At 38.9% G+C, this 18,193-nt stretch overlaps 1 protein-coding gene across 1 annotated transcript in view; it reads left to right on the forward strand.

Annotated features, from left to right (window-relative positions):
- Window positions 1-357: 357 nt before the first annotated feature.
- LONRF2 (LON peptidase N-terminal domain and ring finger 2) overlaps window positions 358-18,193 on the forward strand; it is a 77,032-nt gene continuing 59,196 nt past the window's right edge. Inside the window, exons 1-2 of the mRNA XM_034657267.1 lie at window positions 358-373; window positions 1,326-1,456. Of these exons, the coding sequence (XP_034513158.1) occupies window positions 358-373; window positions 1,326-1,456 (147 nt within the window). The remainder of the gene's footprint in view (window positions 374-1,325; window positions 1,457-18,193) is intronic.

An 18,193-nucleotide genomic window follows, 5' to 3' on the forward strand; every position in this document is an offset into this window, starting at 1 on the left:
AGAAAGAGCAAGGTGCAGACTCAGGAGGAATTCTTAGGGAAGCCCCAAAACAGCAGAGGACACAGAAGCAGGGACCCTGGAGGAAGCAAGCCTCTGGCACCTACAGTTACAACAAACAGCCCAACTCCTAGCCAGATTAACATAAATCCTCATGCTAAAGGCCTTTTACCTCAGTTCCTGATACCTTAAGGCTGGAATTTGACAAAAACAAATTGCAAGGCATGCTAAAAGACAAGGAAAAAATCTGAAGAGCATTGCCACCAGACTCAGATACCACACAAATGATGGAATTATCAAACAAAGAATTTAAAATAACTGGTTAATACATTGAGGGCTCTAATGAAAAAAGTAGACACCATGAACAAAGAGATGGGTAATGTAAGCCGAGAGATGGAAACTCTAGAAAAATCTGAAGAAAATGCTAGAAATCTGCAACAATGTAACAGATTAAGAATGACTTTGAAGGGCTCATCAGCAGACCAGGCACTGCTCTGCAGCAGTATGGTGCTGTTTGAAGGGGGACATTTATTCATGGATATGCAAACTCAAGAGCAACTGCTAAACAGTATAAGAAGGAACTGTAATTGATATTCTAAGAGATAAAATGGACAGAATAACACTAAAGAATTAGCCATAAGCATATTGCTCTGACAAATTATCTGGAGAGAATAACACTAAAGAATTAGCCATAAGCATATTGCTCTGACAAATTATCTGGAAACTAGAAGGATAATAAAAATAGTGGTGATGTATTCTCTAGTCTCCAGTGAGTCAGTAGATATTAGACAGTTGTGACCAAAAGCTGTGGACTTCCAGGACAGGGACCACCCCATAGGAAGGTATGGTCACCCCTGTCTAGGTCAGGAAGTCAGGGGAAACGCCAGGACCTCCAATCTGCTACAGCAGAAAGAAATGACAACCTGTTTCCTCCCTCCCCCAATATATATGCATGAAACCTCATGATTCATTAACTTTCTGATGTTTCACAATTTTGGCATTCCCATCAATGGTATCTCTTACTGATCTTAAAAATACTCAAATTTGGGAACACATAAAATTTTGGATAAATTGAATGTGGTTCCTTAAAAGTGTCAAGGGCCTCTGACGGGCATGGTATTTATTACACTATCAAGCATCAGAAGATGAACAGGAAGACGGATGTAAGAATACCTATTTTACAGTTGGGGACATTAAGGAACAGCAGCTACACAAGTTAAGGGGGCTTCAGTGCCATACCTCATTCGTGGGCAGTTTCTCTGCCAGCTTTGTTTCACCATCTTCCTCCAGGGGGCGCTATTTTCTATTCTTGCCCCTGTTAAACCTAGGTACCATTTATGTAAGCAAGGAAGTTCATGAAGATATTCTTCATAGCAACAGTGATGACAGCACAAAACGCTACTGTACAGAAACTAGGCCCGGGATGTACATGGACAGATTTTTCTCTGCTAAAGAGCAGGTAAAGAATAGGAGATCAAGTCTGCAGAGGGATTGCTGAAAATCTCTGAGCCAAGGAAATAGAAATCTTGTCTATTTCATTAAATGGTAAGCTCTAGAAACAAACACTGGAAAGCTTCCCTTCTCAGGAGGTAATTCTTAGTAAAAGCTGCTAAAGCTTGCAGTATTTGGTGTTGCTGTTGAGGGTGGGGAGGTGATGGTAGTGGTTTGTTTTAAATCTGGAACCCCTTGCTTTGGTTTTCATACAATTCCCCCATGATTTTACTCATGCTTACCCCAGTGATAGTTGGAGCAAATGAAGGTAACTCTATGTCTTGTTCTGAAAGGAATGGGGACCGACTGTGGGCCCAGAGCAGCTGTTCTGTTTGTGGAGGGTGGTCTTCACCTGCATGGAGAAATCAACAGTCCACCACGAGGGCTCAACCTGCCTCTGCCTGCGCAGACACTCCTCAAGGCTTTGGTGTGAGTTTCAGAAGAAGACATCTTTCCCCATGTCCGTCAGGAATTGCACACTCATTGACATCTATCAAACCTAGCTAACTGAAACCAAACAATGGGTAGGCATGGAGCATTTGTAAGCAGTTTCTCTATTCAACAGCTGCTCAAACTTGCAGATAAACTAATTATCCTACAAAAAGGCCTTCCTGTTTAATAAGAGCCCAGCAACCAGTAAAAATAAGATATGCAGTAAAAATTTTCTGTGTATATGTGTGTGTACATGTGTGTCTATCTATACATATACACATGTCCGTATACCTGTGGTCACACATCGTTTAGGTTCATTTCAGTAAGCCCACAGCTTCCAGTCTTGGCAGACAGATATGAAATGTATGCTTTACTTTCATGTGCTCACCAGGGTCTTCCTTCTTTAAAAGCTGTGTGCTCCATACATTGGCCGGTTGTTTCTTCCCCTGTTATCATGTACGCACCTCATGGATGACCTTCAACCTATATCACCTAAGATATTGTCTCCTGTGCACAGAAGCCACAGCATCCTGTTGATTTTGCCTTCCCACTATTAATGGAAGGTGGCTTTAAAGATGTAGGTGGGAACCTGCATGTGAATGCAGTCACCTGGAGAGGTCTGGTGGACACACTCCTCTAATGCCGTAAGTAAAGAGCAGAGAGGTGTATAGTGAGTGAGTCCCAGAAGTGGGTACGTGGCCCTTTCAGAAGGGGCTGGGAATGCAGACAATGCAGAATAGGTATGATTGTTTGATGTCTTTAGTTTCTTCTTAGCCTGCTTGCTTGTTCTTTTACCAGACGATTCTGGAGAATGGAAACCAATTGCTAGGTGGTATATGAAACTGAGTTATATATTTAAGGACTACTTCGTGAAGAAAATTTGCCAGGACATTGTGAAAAGGATTTGTGGAGAGAAATGTCCATTGTAATGGTATGCATGCTCAGGCTCAGGGAGTTTCCAAAGAAGAAAGAGGCCACAGAGCTTTGTTCCAATCAATAGCCTCATTACCGCTCAGCCAACAACTCCATTAACACCGAGAGCTGGTTTCCGCTTTTGGCAACAAGTTCCAAGCTTAAAGAATGACTGGTGGTCACTTTCTACAGAAATCCACACCATCTCTTGTTCACTGTGTGCCTGTGTTACAGATGGTTGCCATGTCTCCCATAGTTTATTTTTATACTCTAGGAAGCCTATAAAGTCTGTGCCTGGTTTAAAAAAAAAAACAAACCATCTGCCAAGGGCCAATATATAAATGCAGCGATGGGGGATGTCAACCGTGTTGACCAGCTTTCACATCACCATCCTATAGGAATTTCTCATCTGTCATACAGCTTTAATGCACAGAGAGTCCTACTCATTTCAGCATCAGCATGTTTTCTCAATACAGTTGTAGTGTAGGTATAATGGTGAAAATAAGAACAAGTATGCTCAGTGCTCATCAAGGGCTGGCATCAGAGTCTATTGGGTAGTATAGGGGTTTCCCCATACAAAACATCTTATTTTGCTCCTTTTCCTGCCTTAGCATATGATTAATTACTTCACCACTGTGTGTTTCTTAGTTTTTTTGTTTTTGTTTTTTTTTTTTATTCAGTAGGAATAAAAACACCAGCTCCTATGCTGGGATGTGATGCTATAAAACCTAATGACATTTCCTCAAATTTTAGTGTCTAAGAGGTGATACAGGCTAGAAATACTTAAGATCAGAAAGACCTTAGATGTTTTAGTAAATAATAAAGCTATTGAATTTATAATGAAAGTATTTTTCACTTTGAGGTTGATAAATGGACTCCAATAGGCTTTCCAAAAATACTGTGAGCTCAGTGACCCTGTCAGAAACAGAAGGACCCATTGAATACAGCATCCCATTATCCTCATCATCGTTACCATCAAAGAGGAATTATTTTGGAATGCTCAACATAAGATCCATAAAGAGCTTGTAATCTAGTGATAGGGCCTATCTCCAGGGAACAAACACTCTAAAATCAACTAATAATGTCCTTTGGATAAATGAGAAAAATGTAAATTTAAGCAAATATATTTTTGGAGAAGTTGAACCCCTTATAGGAAGTAATCTCAGGATGACTATTTAAATGCTGGCACCATAAGTCTGTACTGAGAGGAAGTTAAGGTAGTTGAAATTAGAATAAAGATTGGATCAAGAGGGCTGACAGCACACACACTTACCCCTCCTTCCCACTTCTTTCATTATTTCTTTCCAACTTTCTTCTTGCCCAGCTCCCCAGGGAACAAGTTTTCCTCCTTCTTCTAAAATACTGGAGGCAGGGCACTATAAACAAGAACAGCAGCTACTGACATGTGAACAGGGAAACCTAATGATGAATGAGCACGCAATCAAGAAACATCAGACACTTGGAAGAAAACAGCACAATCAAGGGGAAACAAAATTCCCTAGCAATAACAGAAAAAAATGTATATATTTATAGACTAAATCAGTAGCAATGCCAGAGAGAGCACATGAGTGGGGGCAAGGGCAGAGGGAAAGAGAGGCTCTCAAGCAGGCTCCAGCACAGAGCCCAACGCAGGGATCAATCTCACGACCCTGATATCATGACCTGAGACGAAATCAAGAGTCAGATGCTTAACCAACTGAGCCACCCAGGTGCCCCTGACTGCTAATATTTTTAAACCAATGATTGAAAATGAGAAAGATAATTTTCTTATCTTTCTTTGTCTCATCTGAGTGTAGAGCAATGCTGCCCATTATTTTCTGTGACCTGGAACAGTTTGTATAAGATATTTGTTCCCCAGAGATTTCAGAGACTACACCTAAACCACTAAATGCCCTTTAAACCTTTGGCAGGGAGAATTTCATTTTTTTCCTATGGTTATTGGTATATGGTACAAATTTTTCACTTTACTTTTGGCCAACTTTGACAATTTCTATAATCATATATCTATTTCATCTAACTTTTAGACTTAATGAAGTAAAGTAATATCAATTTCTAATTTAAAAATCTTTTCTGTATCTGTAGTTAAGCCTTCTTTAATTCCTTTTGTTTTTCATTGCTATCTTCTCTCTGTTTTTCTTGATTATACTTTTAAATATTTATTGAATATATTGGTCTTCTCAAATAATCCATTTTTGATTTGTATTAATCAACTCCACTCGTTTTATTATCTTTTATATTAATATTTTGCTTTTTCCTTTATGATTACTTCAGTTTACTTTCTTTAAAATTATCCTCTTGAGTTTTTCCCTCCCTCTTTTGAGTGAAATTTATTAATTTTTCAATCTCCTTAAGGCTCTAATTTTTTTCTTTCAGCACAGTTTTTGAGTTGTAGGTCTTTTATTATTATTATAGATACAGTTTTTAAATTACCTTTTAACATAACCATGTACAATTACTAGAATTTCATATTTTGTTTGCTTGTTCAGTACTTTCAGCGATTCTCAATGTCATCACAGTATGTCTAGTGAATCTGAACAGTAGGACAATTTTGAAATTTTTGATGAGATTTCCTCTGTGAATTTTTGGGAATATTCATTGTATGTTTGAAAAGTATGTGTTTGCTTTCATGGAAGGAACAATTTTTTTATATTCTCTATTTGGTGAAGCATTGTTCTCATACTTTCCTTTAGTTCTTTAGACATGGTTTCCTTTAGTTCTTTGAACATATTTAAAACAGCTAATCTTAGTCTAGTAATCCAACATCTGGGATTCCTCAAGGACATTTTCTATTGATTGCTTTATTTTCCCTTAGGTATGGGCCTTACTTTCTTATTTCTATGCATGTCTTACAATTTTTTGTTGACAACTGGACATTTTAGAGAACCTAATGTGACAATTCTGGAAATCATATTCTCTTCCCTCCCCAGGGTTTTTGTTGTTATTGTCATTTGTTTGTTCAATAACTTTTCCAAAATAATTCTGTAGAGACTACTTTCTGTCATGTGTGGCTGCTGAAGTCTCTGCTTGGTTAGTTTAGTAATTACTTAGACAGAAATTCATTAAATGCCTAGAACCAGTGAGTCTTCCAATCTTCTCCGAGGTGCTCTTTGTGAGTTGGGGCATACTTTCGACACTTAGGCAACTGACAACTCTGACTTAGCTTTCCCTTCCCTTTTCGTTGAACCTCAAGTTCAGTGAGTGTGAGAGTGTAGGGCCTTCTGAGGTCTTTCCTGAGTGGTATGGTCTGAATGTTTATATACCCCCAACCCAAATTCACGTGTTGAAATTCCAATGTCCAATGTGATGGTCATTAGAAGGTACTTGAGTCAAAAAGATGAAACCATCATGGATGGAACTAGTGCCTTGTGAAAGAGGTTCCAGAGAGATCCCTTGCCCTTCCACTACATAAGGACACAGCTAGAAGATACAAACCAGGGAGGGGGCCCTCACCAGAAGGTAACCATGTTGGCACCTTGATCTTAGATTTTCCAGCCTCCAGAAATGGGACCAATAAATTTCTGTCATTTGTATGCTACCCAGTCAGTGGTATTTTGTTATAGCAGCCTGAACAGAACAAGACAATATATGCACAGCCCTGGGCATGTGCACAGCCTTATGCATGTGTGTAGCCTTTTCAATTCCCAGGAATACATGGGAGCTTTTAAAAAGCCTTATGGATATCTCATTCACCAGCTTTTACTCTTTGGCTTTATGGTTGGTCTGTTGTTTTCTCCAAATAATACCCACTTCCTCAGGCAGCTGTTAAGTTGAACAAGTGCTTCTAAATACTTTCTGCAACTGCCCATAGAGGACAGTACTGGAGGAGCTACAAATCATGTCAAGTAAAGATAACCTTGCAAGTAGGATCTTCTAGAGAACCACCAGACTTACCGAGTAATGACAGTTCCCTGTGAATAAGGCTTTAAAGGAACTCCAACCCCATTCTGCCTTCTTCAATGGCTGGCAGGTCCTGGGTTTCACCATGATTGTGGGCTCTATGCTTTTCAAGGTTACTCTAGGGCTGGCAAGAGGGGAGAGGAGAAGGGGCACCTGGATGGCTCAGCCAGTTAGGCATCTGCCTTCAGCTCAGGTCATGATCCTGGGATCCTGGGATCGAGCCCCAAGTCAAGCAGGGAGCCTGCTTCTCCCTCTGCTTGTGTGACCTCTCTCTCTCTCTCTCTTAAACAGATAAAATCTTTAAAAAAAAAAAAAAGAGGGGAGGAGAGTAGACCAAGTTAAAACACCAGAGAACTCACTGTTCTTACCAAGATTCCAACATTTATCTTAAATACATCCTGGATTGCTGCAAAACCTCGCCAAAGTTCCAAAAAAATGCTGATTCTAAAATTTTTTTGCCAGTTTTCTCATTGCTTTTATGACGAAGATAATGTTATGTTTGAAAGTCCTTACTATGATATTTCTCCTCGTGTCACCCTCTAACTAGCTGTTTAATGGCTGAAGGATCTGTAGGATAGTCCCTTTTTAATTTCTGATGTGTGTCTTTTTATTGTCGTCGGTCTTGCTAGAGCTTTATTAATGTTAATGACTTTTTTCAAACAAACATTTTTTGTTTCATTGATTTTTCTCTTGTTTTCCTATTTTCAATTTCATCATCTTCTACTCTGATCTATATTATTGCCTTTCTTATACTTTTTCTGGAGTTATTTTTCTTTTCTTTCTTTATCTTTTCTTTTTAGATAAAAACTCAAATAACTGATTTGAGAACATTGCTCTTTTCTAGTGTAACCATTTAGTACTATGAAATTTCCTCTCAGAACTGTTTTCGGGGTGCCCGAGTGGCTCAGTTGGTTAAGTGTCTGCTTTCGGCTCAGGTCGTGATCCTAGGGGATCAAGCCCCACATTGGGCTCCTTGCTCAGTGGGGAGCCTGCTTCTCCCTCTCCCTCTGCCTGCTGCTCTGTTTACTTGTGCTTTCTCTCTCTGTCAAATAAATAAATAAATAAAATCTTAAAAAAAAAAAGAACTGTTTTCCATGCATCCCACATATTTTGATATGTATTTTAATTTATATTCAGTTCTGTGTATTTATTTTAAATTTTCTTTGAGACTTTCTCTTTGACCTATAGATTATTTCGAAGTGTATTGTTTAATTTCCTCATGTTTATAACTTTTTCTGTTGTCTTTCTATTACTAATTTATAGCTTGATTCTATTATGGTTGGAAAATATACTCTTTATGATGCAATTTATTTTAATTTTGTTGAAATTTGTTTTATGACATGGTTATGGTCTATCTTTTTGAATGTTCATGGGGTTTTGGGGGGGAAAATGTATATTCTGACGTTATTGGGTAGATTATGCAATATCTATATATTGTATATCAGTTAGATTCATTGGTTGATTGTGTTGTTCAGATTTTCTGTATCCCTGCTAATTTTTAGTCTGGTAGTTCTATCAGTTGCTGAAAGAGGTTGTTGAACTTCCCAACTCTAACTGTGGATTTTTCAGTTTGTTTGTTTTTTTTCCAGCTCAATAAGTTTTTGTCTCATTTCTTCTAAGGCTCTGTGGTTCGGTCAATACATACTTGGGATGATTATGTCTTTTGGCAAATTGATTCTTTTATCATTATGCAATGCCTCTCTCTGTATCTAGGAAATTTCTTTGCTCCAAGTCTACTTTATCACATATTAGTAAAATCCACTGTCTAAAAAAATTAAAATTCTAAATTAAAATAAGAAAAATTTAATCATTTTAATTTAATACCAAGAATGAAATAGGAGATATCACTATAAATGTTTTTTTAATAATCTTAATTATTACATTTCTTATTTTTAAATTGATGTTTCCATGGGATATATTTTTATATCCTTTTACTGTCAACCTGCCTAATGTCATTGAATTTGAAGTGAATTTCTTTTAAACAGCATATAGTTAATCTTTTTTTCATACATTCTGCCATTTTTTGTTCTTGGATAGTAGATCTGTTAGTGACAAATTCCTTTAGTTGTCCTTCATCTGAGGTCTTTATTTCCCCTTTATTCTTCAGGAATATCTCACTGGAGATATTGAACTTGCAGTTGACTTTTATGTTCTTTCATCACTTGAAAAATATGTGCCACTTTCTTCTGGTCTCCATGGTGGCAGATGAGACCCACTGTCATTTTAATTGGTGCTCCCCTATGGAAAGTGCTTCATTTATCTCTGGTTTCAATATTTTTTTCCTTTGCTTTTGGTTTTCAGGAGTTTAATTATGATGCATGTGGTAGGCAAAATAACAGCCCCAAAGACATTCAGGCTCTAATGCATATTACCTGTGAATGTATTGCCCTACATGGCAAAAGGAGTTTGTAGATATATTTATTTTTTAAATAATATTTTTTTATTATATAGATACATTTATTAGCTTAAGGTCTCTGAAATGGGAAGATTATCCTGGTTTATCTAGTTGAATACAACCAGATTTTCCCAGCTATAGTCAAAGAGCAATGTGACAGCTGAAGAAGGCACAGAGAAATGTGACATAGCTGGCTTCGAAGATGGAGCCAAGAAACATGGGCAGCCTCGAATCTGGAAAAGGCAAGGAAACACAATCTCCCCCAGAGCCTCCAGAAAGGAATGTAGCATTGCTGGCAACTTGATTTTAGTCTGATGAAACTTATATTGGATCTCTGACTTACAGAACTATAAGGTAATAAGCTTGTTGTGTTTTTAATTTGTGGTAATTTGTTATGACAGTTATAGAAAACTAATACAATATGTCTTGAGTTCATTTTCTTTGGGTTTATTTTATTTGAGGTTCATTATGTTCCTTGAATCTGCATCTTTCACCAAATGTGCACCGATTATTTCTTAGAGTATTCTTTTTGTTCTACTTTCTTTCTTGTCTCTTTTTGGGACTCCAATGATAACAATGCCAGATCTTCTATTATTCGTAATAATTCTGTAGGGCTCTGTCCATTCTTCTGAGTCACTTTTCTCTCCATCGTCTAGGTTGGGAAAGTTCTGTCGATCTATCCTCATATTCTTCAGTTCTGTCCTCTGTCATCTATACTTTTAGAATGTATACTATGAGCTCATTCAGGAACTTTGAGAATTTTCTGTTGTATTTCTGTGGAGATACAGAATGCCAATTGTTTTCAGACCCACTAGTAGAGGTTTCCACACAGTGGGGTCCATTGTTGTGCTCTTCTTTCCCCTCCACAAGCTGCATATCTCATGTGGGACCTGTGAAGGCCTTCTTGTTGGCAGATGGTCTGTCCTACTTATCCATACTTGAGGTCTTGTGGGCTTTCTTGTCGCTTAGTCTTATTGAAGATGTGGTCTCTAGGTTTTCTTTTGCTGGCTTCATTTTTCTATCCATTTTTAGGAGGAAATGTAAAGGAGAGAGAAAATTATGATGCCATTAGAATTTTGCTTCAATAAGAAATCCTTCTTTTTACTTTTTCCTCAAATTGTATTACTCTGAACTTAGTCTTGAGTTGGAATTTTTGACTCTGAGATTCAAACCTTAATTCTAGCTCTTGTCCCTCAGAGGTGGTGTTTATGTTGGCCTTTCTAGAACCCGAATGTGGCCTTTTCAAATAGATAGACTTGATTTAACCCTCATCCTGGATATTTCTCTTCATCACAGAGCCCCAGCTGTGACAGTGGCCATCCTGTCCCAATTCAGCTGTGCTCTCAGGTTCCCTCTGAGTCTCATGGAAGAATCATTTTGTTTATTCTCCTTGTTTTATAGATGAGGAAATTTAAACTTAAATAAATTAGGAAAAATATGCGGATTCCCAGAGTTTCTTCATAGCAATATGAACTAACTTACTGGTTTATCAAATATGCACCAGTAATCTCTGGCAGAAATCAGTCCTGCATTACTTCCCACTGAGTCTGAATAGAACCACAGAAACCCCGTGAACACAACGTGCATGGCAGTCACTTCTAGAAACTCCTAATCCCCATCCAGTGTTCTTTCGACAATACACTGTATTCTTGTTCTTAACCTTGGCAACAAATACACTTGCCTCTTATCTAAGTGTATCATAATTCTGCCGTATTTTTTGTGTGTGAGGTTCACTGTGATCCCTAGTTCCTTTCCTTTTGTTATCTCAAATAGAAAGAAATTCCCAATTGTTTGTTGTTGTTGTTTTCAGTTTCTCTTCCTCCCCTTTGTGTGCTTTTTTCCCTGAGCATTTCTCCCCCAGCCCTTTTTTAACAACAAAGCGAACAATTTAGAAGAGGAAAACTAATTTAAAACCCTAAATGTGTACAAAATTTCCCACCAACATCTGTGAGCAGATCAGCATATTTTTTCCCAAGGCATTTCATAAAATCTTTTAACGATATCTTCAGCATGATTTACATGGATTTGAGTGTTTTTTCCACCCACTTGTTTAGCCATACTGTTTATTAAATTGTACATCTTTATGCTTCAGCACATCTTGTACTGACTCTCCAGTGAGAAGAGGCTTTTAATGTTTTATTAATGCCTCATTCATTTGTGGCCTGTACCTTCCTTGCTCTTGCATTATGTGCTGCACGAATGAATATTCATTTGGCTCAGCCTGTAGGTTTATAAAATCTGCCACCTAAGTCTTATTTTGTAATCAGAACTTCTCTCAGCAATTTTATTCACCTCTTTTCTTCCAGTTTATTTTTTTCCTTTCCATTTCACTCAAGACTAAAAATAATACATATGAATTTTCTATCTGCCTCATACACTTGATTTTTTTTTCTTTTCTTTTCTAATTTTCTGCTGAGACTTACTATATATCAGGGTACCCTGAATCCCTTCTGTATGATCAGGTTAGCTATAAAATAGAATTGAGAGGAGCGTGTCTAGGTCCCTTTGGGCTAAGAAAAAGCAAGTTCTCCCTATTAAGCAAAATTGCAGAAAACATAAATACTTGGAGAAGAGTGAGGGAGTTTCATTTTTTCAAAATTGGCTGGGAGAGATGATTCTCACTTTTGTCTTGGATCTTTCTGGCCAGTACAAGGGCTGGGATGGGTTCCTACTCTTGGGCACATTAACCAGAACTCCAGCCAAGGACCTGAAAATGACTCCTTTCTAAAAGAGAATGTTTGATATTATGAGAGAGGAGTTTGTCCTGCATCCTCCCCATGCCCAGGAGAGCAGCCAACCACAGGCCCTGCTAAAAGAACACCATCTTGCATGGAGGAATGAAGGCATGAATAATATACTGTACACTGATGGAGGTGCCAGGCCAGGTTGGGGTTTTCCAGCTGTCCTGGCTGATTCTCACAACATCCCCTTGAGACTCATATTTTGAACCTATTTTATCGAAGATTGTCAACAATGTTAAAGGCTTGAAACTATTAAGTATTAAGGTGGAACCAAAATTCAAAGCCAGATCTTCTAATTTCTTATCTTTTAACCTTTTTCCACCACATGATGGCATCTTCTTGTCTGTTCTTCCTGGTACCAAGAGGACAAACACTTAACAATAAAGTATATGTGTCATTTATTTTAATGTATTCTTGTTCCCAGATTTTGGCTTTTTTTTTGGCTTTGGTATAAATCCTTGCTTCATTCTATATACTCTTGTTCATTTTGATCTTGTTTAAGTGTTTTAGATGAATGTTGCTTTTTTTTTTTTTAAGATTTTTTTAATTCATTTGACAGAGAGAGACAGCCAGCAAGAGAGGGAACACAAGCAGGGGGAGTGGGAGAGGAAGAAGCGCTTCCAGCAGGGCAGGGAGCCCCATGTGGGGCTTGATCCCAGGACCCTGGAATCAGTCCCTGAGCCAAAGGCAGACATTTAACGACTGAGCCACCCAGGTGCCCTATGTTGCTGTTTTGAAATTAGAATTATTCAGAAACCAGGGTTTATTCATATTAATATGTCTAAGAGCTTACTTGGATAGGTGGGCTGTCCCACTCAAATGGCCACTGCCCCCCAGTTGATAAGGGGAACTTTCCCTGCAGGTAGTCAGAATCCTCTGGTTCTGGCCTTGGGAGTGATCCAATGCCTTCCCTCCATATAGGTGGTTATTGTCTTCTGCTTCATTCCTCCAGTGTGCTCATTGTCCATTTGATCTCCTTTTCACACCATGGGAGATGCTGTCCTTGTATGCTTGCTGGTGCCTCTGGCAACTCCCACTGCTCTCTGAGGGGTGTGGCTTGGTCCAGAACAGAGCTTCTCAAACTCAAAGCACTGCAGCTCTGGTTAAAATGCACAGTCTGATTCAATATATCTGAGGCAGGACCTGAGATCTTTCGTTTTTAAATAGCACCAGGTGATGCCAGTGATGCTGGTTGGTAGACCCCCTTCTGAATAGCAAAGTTTGAGAAGCCCCACCCTGCCCTACCCTATAGTATTCATCCCAAGTATCCAGATTACCAAGTGTAAATCAATTTACAGATAATCAAACATCATGGTGAAAGCAAGGCCATAGTCAGCCCTTGATTATCCAGAAACAAATTAACTGTGACATCTACAGCAGGAACCTGGATCAGAGGGGCTGATCTCCATAGCAGGTGTCTTTAATTAGGTTGGTAATTAGGCAGCAGTTAATTAGAATTTCTGACTGTCACCATCCAGAAGAATGCCAAGTGGTTGGGTGGGCAGCCTAGGAAGGACACTTCTTAATGCAGGCAGAACAACAAGGAGAGGACCTGAAGCCCAGCCAGCCCAGGATGTTGTGGGAGGGAGCTGGAATGGGCCATGAGCACTAACTGGGAAGGACAGAGCTTGCAACAATAGCGAATCCACAAAAGGAGACCTTAAAACAGCACAGAGGTGATAGCACAATAGAATGATACCTGAAGGTTGGGTTCTGAGGGGTCCCATGACAAAATAAGAGCTCCTGCAATCTGCCTTGGGGTACTCACCCACCACTCTGCTCAGACTTTATTTGTATCTGAGACTCTGTCAAGCCTACTGACCCCTGCCATGTTCATGATGTGTAATCTGACTGGCTTCTCCTAATTGGAAGCTTCACTATGGATGCCCTAAATTACTCCAAAGTGATAGAATCTTGATCATTCTAATAATGAAAATCCTTCTTATCTGACCCTTTATACTGTATAACCACTTCCATGTATACTAACTTATTTGATCCTGAAAACAATTTGGGTTTAGGCAGAGGACTGGTCATTGCCTCATTTATAAATAAAAGAATTGAAGCCACAAATCACAGAGTAACAGTTTATAATTAAAATAGAATCCAAGTTTCTTTATTCCAAGGCTAGTCATCTTTCCATCATGTTGTCTGAATTGTCATTTCTCTTAACATCCATGCTACACTGGAATAGTTTTAAATTAATCTTACTGAGTGAAGATCCTGAAGAAAACTTTAAAATATCAGTTTCTTTTCCACCTCCCTTTCTTCTGGAATGCCTGGAGGAAGAAAAGGTGTTTGCTTAAATAGCTTTCTTCTATGGGTTTACTTCACTATTCATCAGATTAAGTTTAAGTTTAGATAAACTTAGATCCTAAGATAGCAGAGGGATTATTTTTCAGTAGTAAATATTGTACATATGGGACAGCTTATTCTCTATTATTTCATGCATGCAAAAAGTATATACATTTATCCCCATAATACTCTAACCATCTACTCCAACTTTTTGTTTGGATCATGGAGCAGGGAGGGTATCCCAAACAGAAGAGAATTCTCATGGAGTTTATAGGAGACAGAGATAGGAGTACAGGCCACTGGGGTTGTAGGGCAGAGTACAAGAGAGAAGAGAGTAACAGAATGAAAGAGACAAAGGGCCACAGAAATTTGCATGCAGAGAAATTTGAGTCTTTCCTTAATAATAAGATAGCATGTACAGGATGAAACTCCATGAGGTAGGACAAATGTCAGAGAGTAATGAGCTGAATGGTTCCCAGAATTCACACAGCCCTAGAAATTATGCAAGTTCACCATTAACCAGAGAGAAGAGTCCTCCTTTATCATTCAAGGCATTCAATAGAAACTTCAAAAAGAGCCACACCTTAGAAGTGGGGCTGCCCTAAAAATAAATAAATAAAAAAATAATAAAATAGTCAAATAAATAAGATCTTTAAAAAATAAAAATAAAAAAATTTAAAAAGTGAGGCTGCCCTGGGGCACCTGGGTGGCTCTGTCGTTAAGCCTTCGGCTCAGGGCGTGATCCTGGCGTTATGGGATCCAGCCCCACATCAGGCTCTTCCGCTATGAGCCTGCTTCTTCCTCTCCCACTCCCCCTGCTTGTGTTCCCTCTCTCACTGGCTGTCTGTATCTCTGTCAAATGAATAAATAAAATCTTAAAAAAAAAAAAAAGTGAGGCTGCCCTATCCCTAAAATAAAGGTAACTCCAGAAGAATCATTTAACAAAGCTTAAAAGAAATATCAAAAGGAGCCGAAAATAACCTATCAAAAAAATGCCCTACACATTTAAGAACAAACAAAAATCTAGATACTTATCAGAATAAAATTTGTAATTTCCAGCATCCAGTTAAGAATTACTAGACATGCCAGGAAACAGAAAAATGTGACACATAACTAGCAGAAAAATTAGGCAACAGAAACAGATCCAGAAATGATAGAAATGATGGAATTGACAGAAAAGTACATTAAAACAGCTACTATAATTCTGTTTAAGTTATTTAAAAGAATATATTAATATAGTAAGGACAGAAGTGAAAAATATATAAAAGAACAAAATGGAATTTCTAGAGATTAAAAACAATCTCTGAGATTACTGGATGGGGAGGGGGGAGAGGCTGGGCAGATGGTGGAGTAGGAGGACCCTAAACTTACCTTGTCCCACGGATACAGCATAACCCCAAAATAACCTCCAAAATGATCTGAAGGCTGGCAGAACAAACTCCACAACTAAAGATAGAAAAGAGGCCACATCAAAGAAGGTAGGAAGGCGAAGACATGGTTTGGGACTGAAATGGATCATGGCTGTCCATGGTGGGGAGGGAGCAGGTGGCACAGAGAAGGGCAAAACACAGACTATCACACCAAGGAGTCTGCACTGGGAAAACAAATTTCCATAACATTTGGCTTTGAAAAGTAAGAGAGGCCAAATCTTAAGAGTTCTTATAACCAGCAGGACTTAAAGCCTACAATTTTAAAAAATCAAAGGGCTTGGGGGGTGCCTGGGTGGCTCAGTCCTTAAGCATCTGCCTTCGGCTCAGGGCATGATCCCAGCGTTATGGGATTGAGCTCCGCATCAGGCTCCTCTGCTGGGAGCCTGCTGCTTTCTCTCCCACTCCCCCTGCTTGTGTTCCCTCTCTCACTGGCTGTCTCTATCTCTGTCAAATAAATAAATAAATAAAATCTTAAAAAAAAAATAAAGGGTTTGGCTCTGGGAGAGCCTGGAGGGCAGTAAGAAGTTGAGACCCCACCCTTAAGGAGACAGCAGGGAAGAAGCAGTTTGAAAAAATGTGATGGGCAGATAGGAGGGAGAGTGTTTATTACTCATCTCAGAGTGTGGCCCAGACAGGCAGGAATCACCAGGAGAATCTTCTAGGAATAAAGGAATTGGCAGGTACCTTTTCCCTCCTCTGCCCCCAGCATAAACACAGTCCCACCTGTGGGAGCCAGCATGTCACCAATGCTCCCTACCTAACTTGCTTACACCAAGCCCTCCCCCCATGCTTTAGCAGACCCCCCTCTTCCCAGTCATGCTTGCCCTAGTCCTGGTGCTGCAGGGTCCCTACCTGAGAAGAACATTACAAAACTTGCCATTACCCTGACTTCCTACCCGCAACTTTTGTGTGGCCTTGGTGCCAGTGGCAGTGGTGGCAGGTCTCATTTTGTGAGCAGACCAGAACACACCTTGTTAAAACGTACCCCCCACTTGGCCAGGACCAAACATTGCTCACAACAGGCAAAGAGAACCTCTGCAGACAACTGGACTGAAAGGAAAAAAGGCCAGGATTAAACAGCAGTGCATGGGCAACACACATAGGAGTCACTCCCTGAAGTACCAGGTCCTGGGGAACATTGCACTGCAGGGCACTACAGGACCTCTTCTTCATAAGGTCATTACTTTCAAGAGAAAGAGATGTAGCTGACTTTCCAAATACACACACACACACAAACCAGACACAGAGTTAGACAAAATGAGGAGATAGAGGAACGTCTCCCCAGTGAAAGAACAGGACCAAACCACAGCAAAAGACGAAAGTGAATAAGATATAAATAATATGTCTGATAGAGATTTTAAAGTAATGATCATAAAGATACTCACCAGACGCGAGAAAAGAGTGGAGGACATCAGTGAGACCCTTTATAAAGAGATAAAAAGGAACCAATCAAAGATGAAGAACATAATAAATGAAATTTAAAATACACTTGAGAGAATAAATAGCAGGCTAGATGAAGCAGAGGAAGGAATTAATGACCTAGAAGACTGAGTACCAGAAAGTAATAAAGCTGTGCAAATTAGAGGGAAAAAATTATGCAAATTGAGAATAGTTTTAGGGAACTTGTGATTCCATCAAACATAATAACATGCATATTATAGGAGTCCCAGAAGAAGAAGAGAGAGAAAAGGGGGTAGAAAATTTATTTGAAGAAATAATAGCTGAAAAATTCCCTAATCTGCAGAAGGAAACCGATATCCAGATCCAGGAGGCACAGAGATTCCCCCTAAAAAGATCAACCCAAGGAGGCCCACAAGACACACAGTAATTAAAAGTAATGATAAAGAAAAAGTTTTAAAGGCAGCAAGAGAATAGAAGACAGTTACACAGGAAAAACCCCAAAGGCTGTCAGCAGATTTTCCAGCAGGAACTTTGCAGGCTGGAAGAAAATGGCATGATATATTCAGAGCTAAAAGGGAAAACTCTGCAGCAAAGAATATCCAGCAAGGCTATCATTCAGAAGAGGAGAGATAAAGAGTTTCCAAGACAAATAAAAGCTAAGGGAGTTCACGACCACTAAACCCACCCTACAAGAAATATTAAAGAGGACTTTTAAGTGGAAAGGAAAGACTGTAAGTGAGAGTATGAAAAGTAAAGAACACAAAAGCAGTAAAAATAAGTATTTCTGTAAAAATCAGTCAAGGGATTCATAAGATAAAAGGATGTTAACTATGACACCATACACCTAGAACATGGGGTGGAGGAGGGAAGTAAGAAATGTGTTCAAACTTGAACAACCATCAACTTAATATAGATGCCAATATGCAGAAGATGTTATATACAAACCTAATGGTAACCACAAATAAAAAAACAGTAATAGATATACAAGAAATAAAGAGAGAGGAATCCATGTATATCACTAAAGAAAGCCAACAAAACATGAAAGAGAGCAAGAAAGGATCAGAGAAAAACTACAAAAACAGCCACAAAACAAGTAATAAAATGGCAATAAATGCATATCTATCAATAATTACTTTGAATGTAAATGGACTAAATGCTCCAATCAAAAGACATAGGATGACAGTGTAGATAAAAAAAAAAAAAAA

The sequence above is a fragment of the Ailuropoda melanoleuca genome, chromosome 4, assembly GCF_002007445.2.
Source record: "Ailuropoda melanoleuca isolate Jingjing chromosome 4, ASM200744v2, whole genome shotgun sequence".
Taxonomy (NCBI): domain Eukaryota; kingdom Metazoa; phylum Chordata; class Mammalia; order Carnivora; family Ursidae; genus Ailuropoda; species Ailuropoda melanoleuca.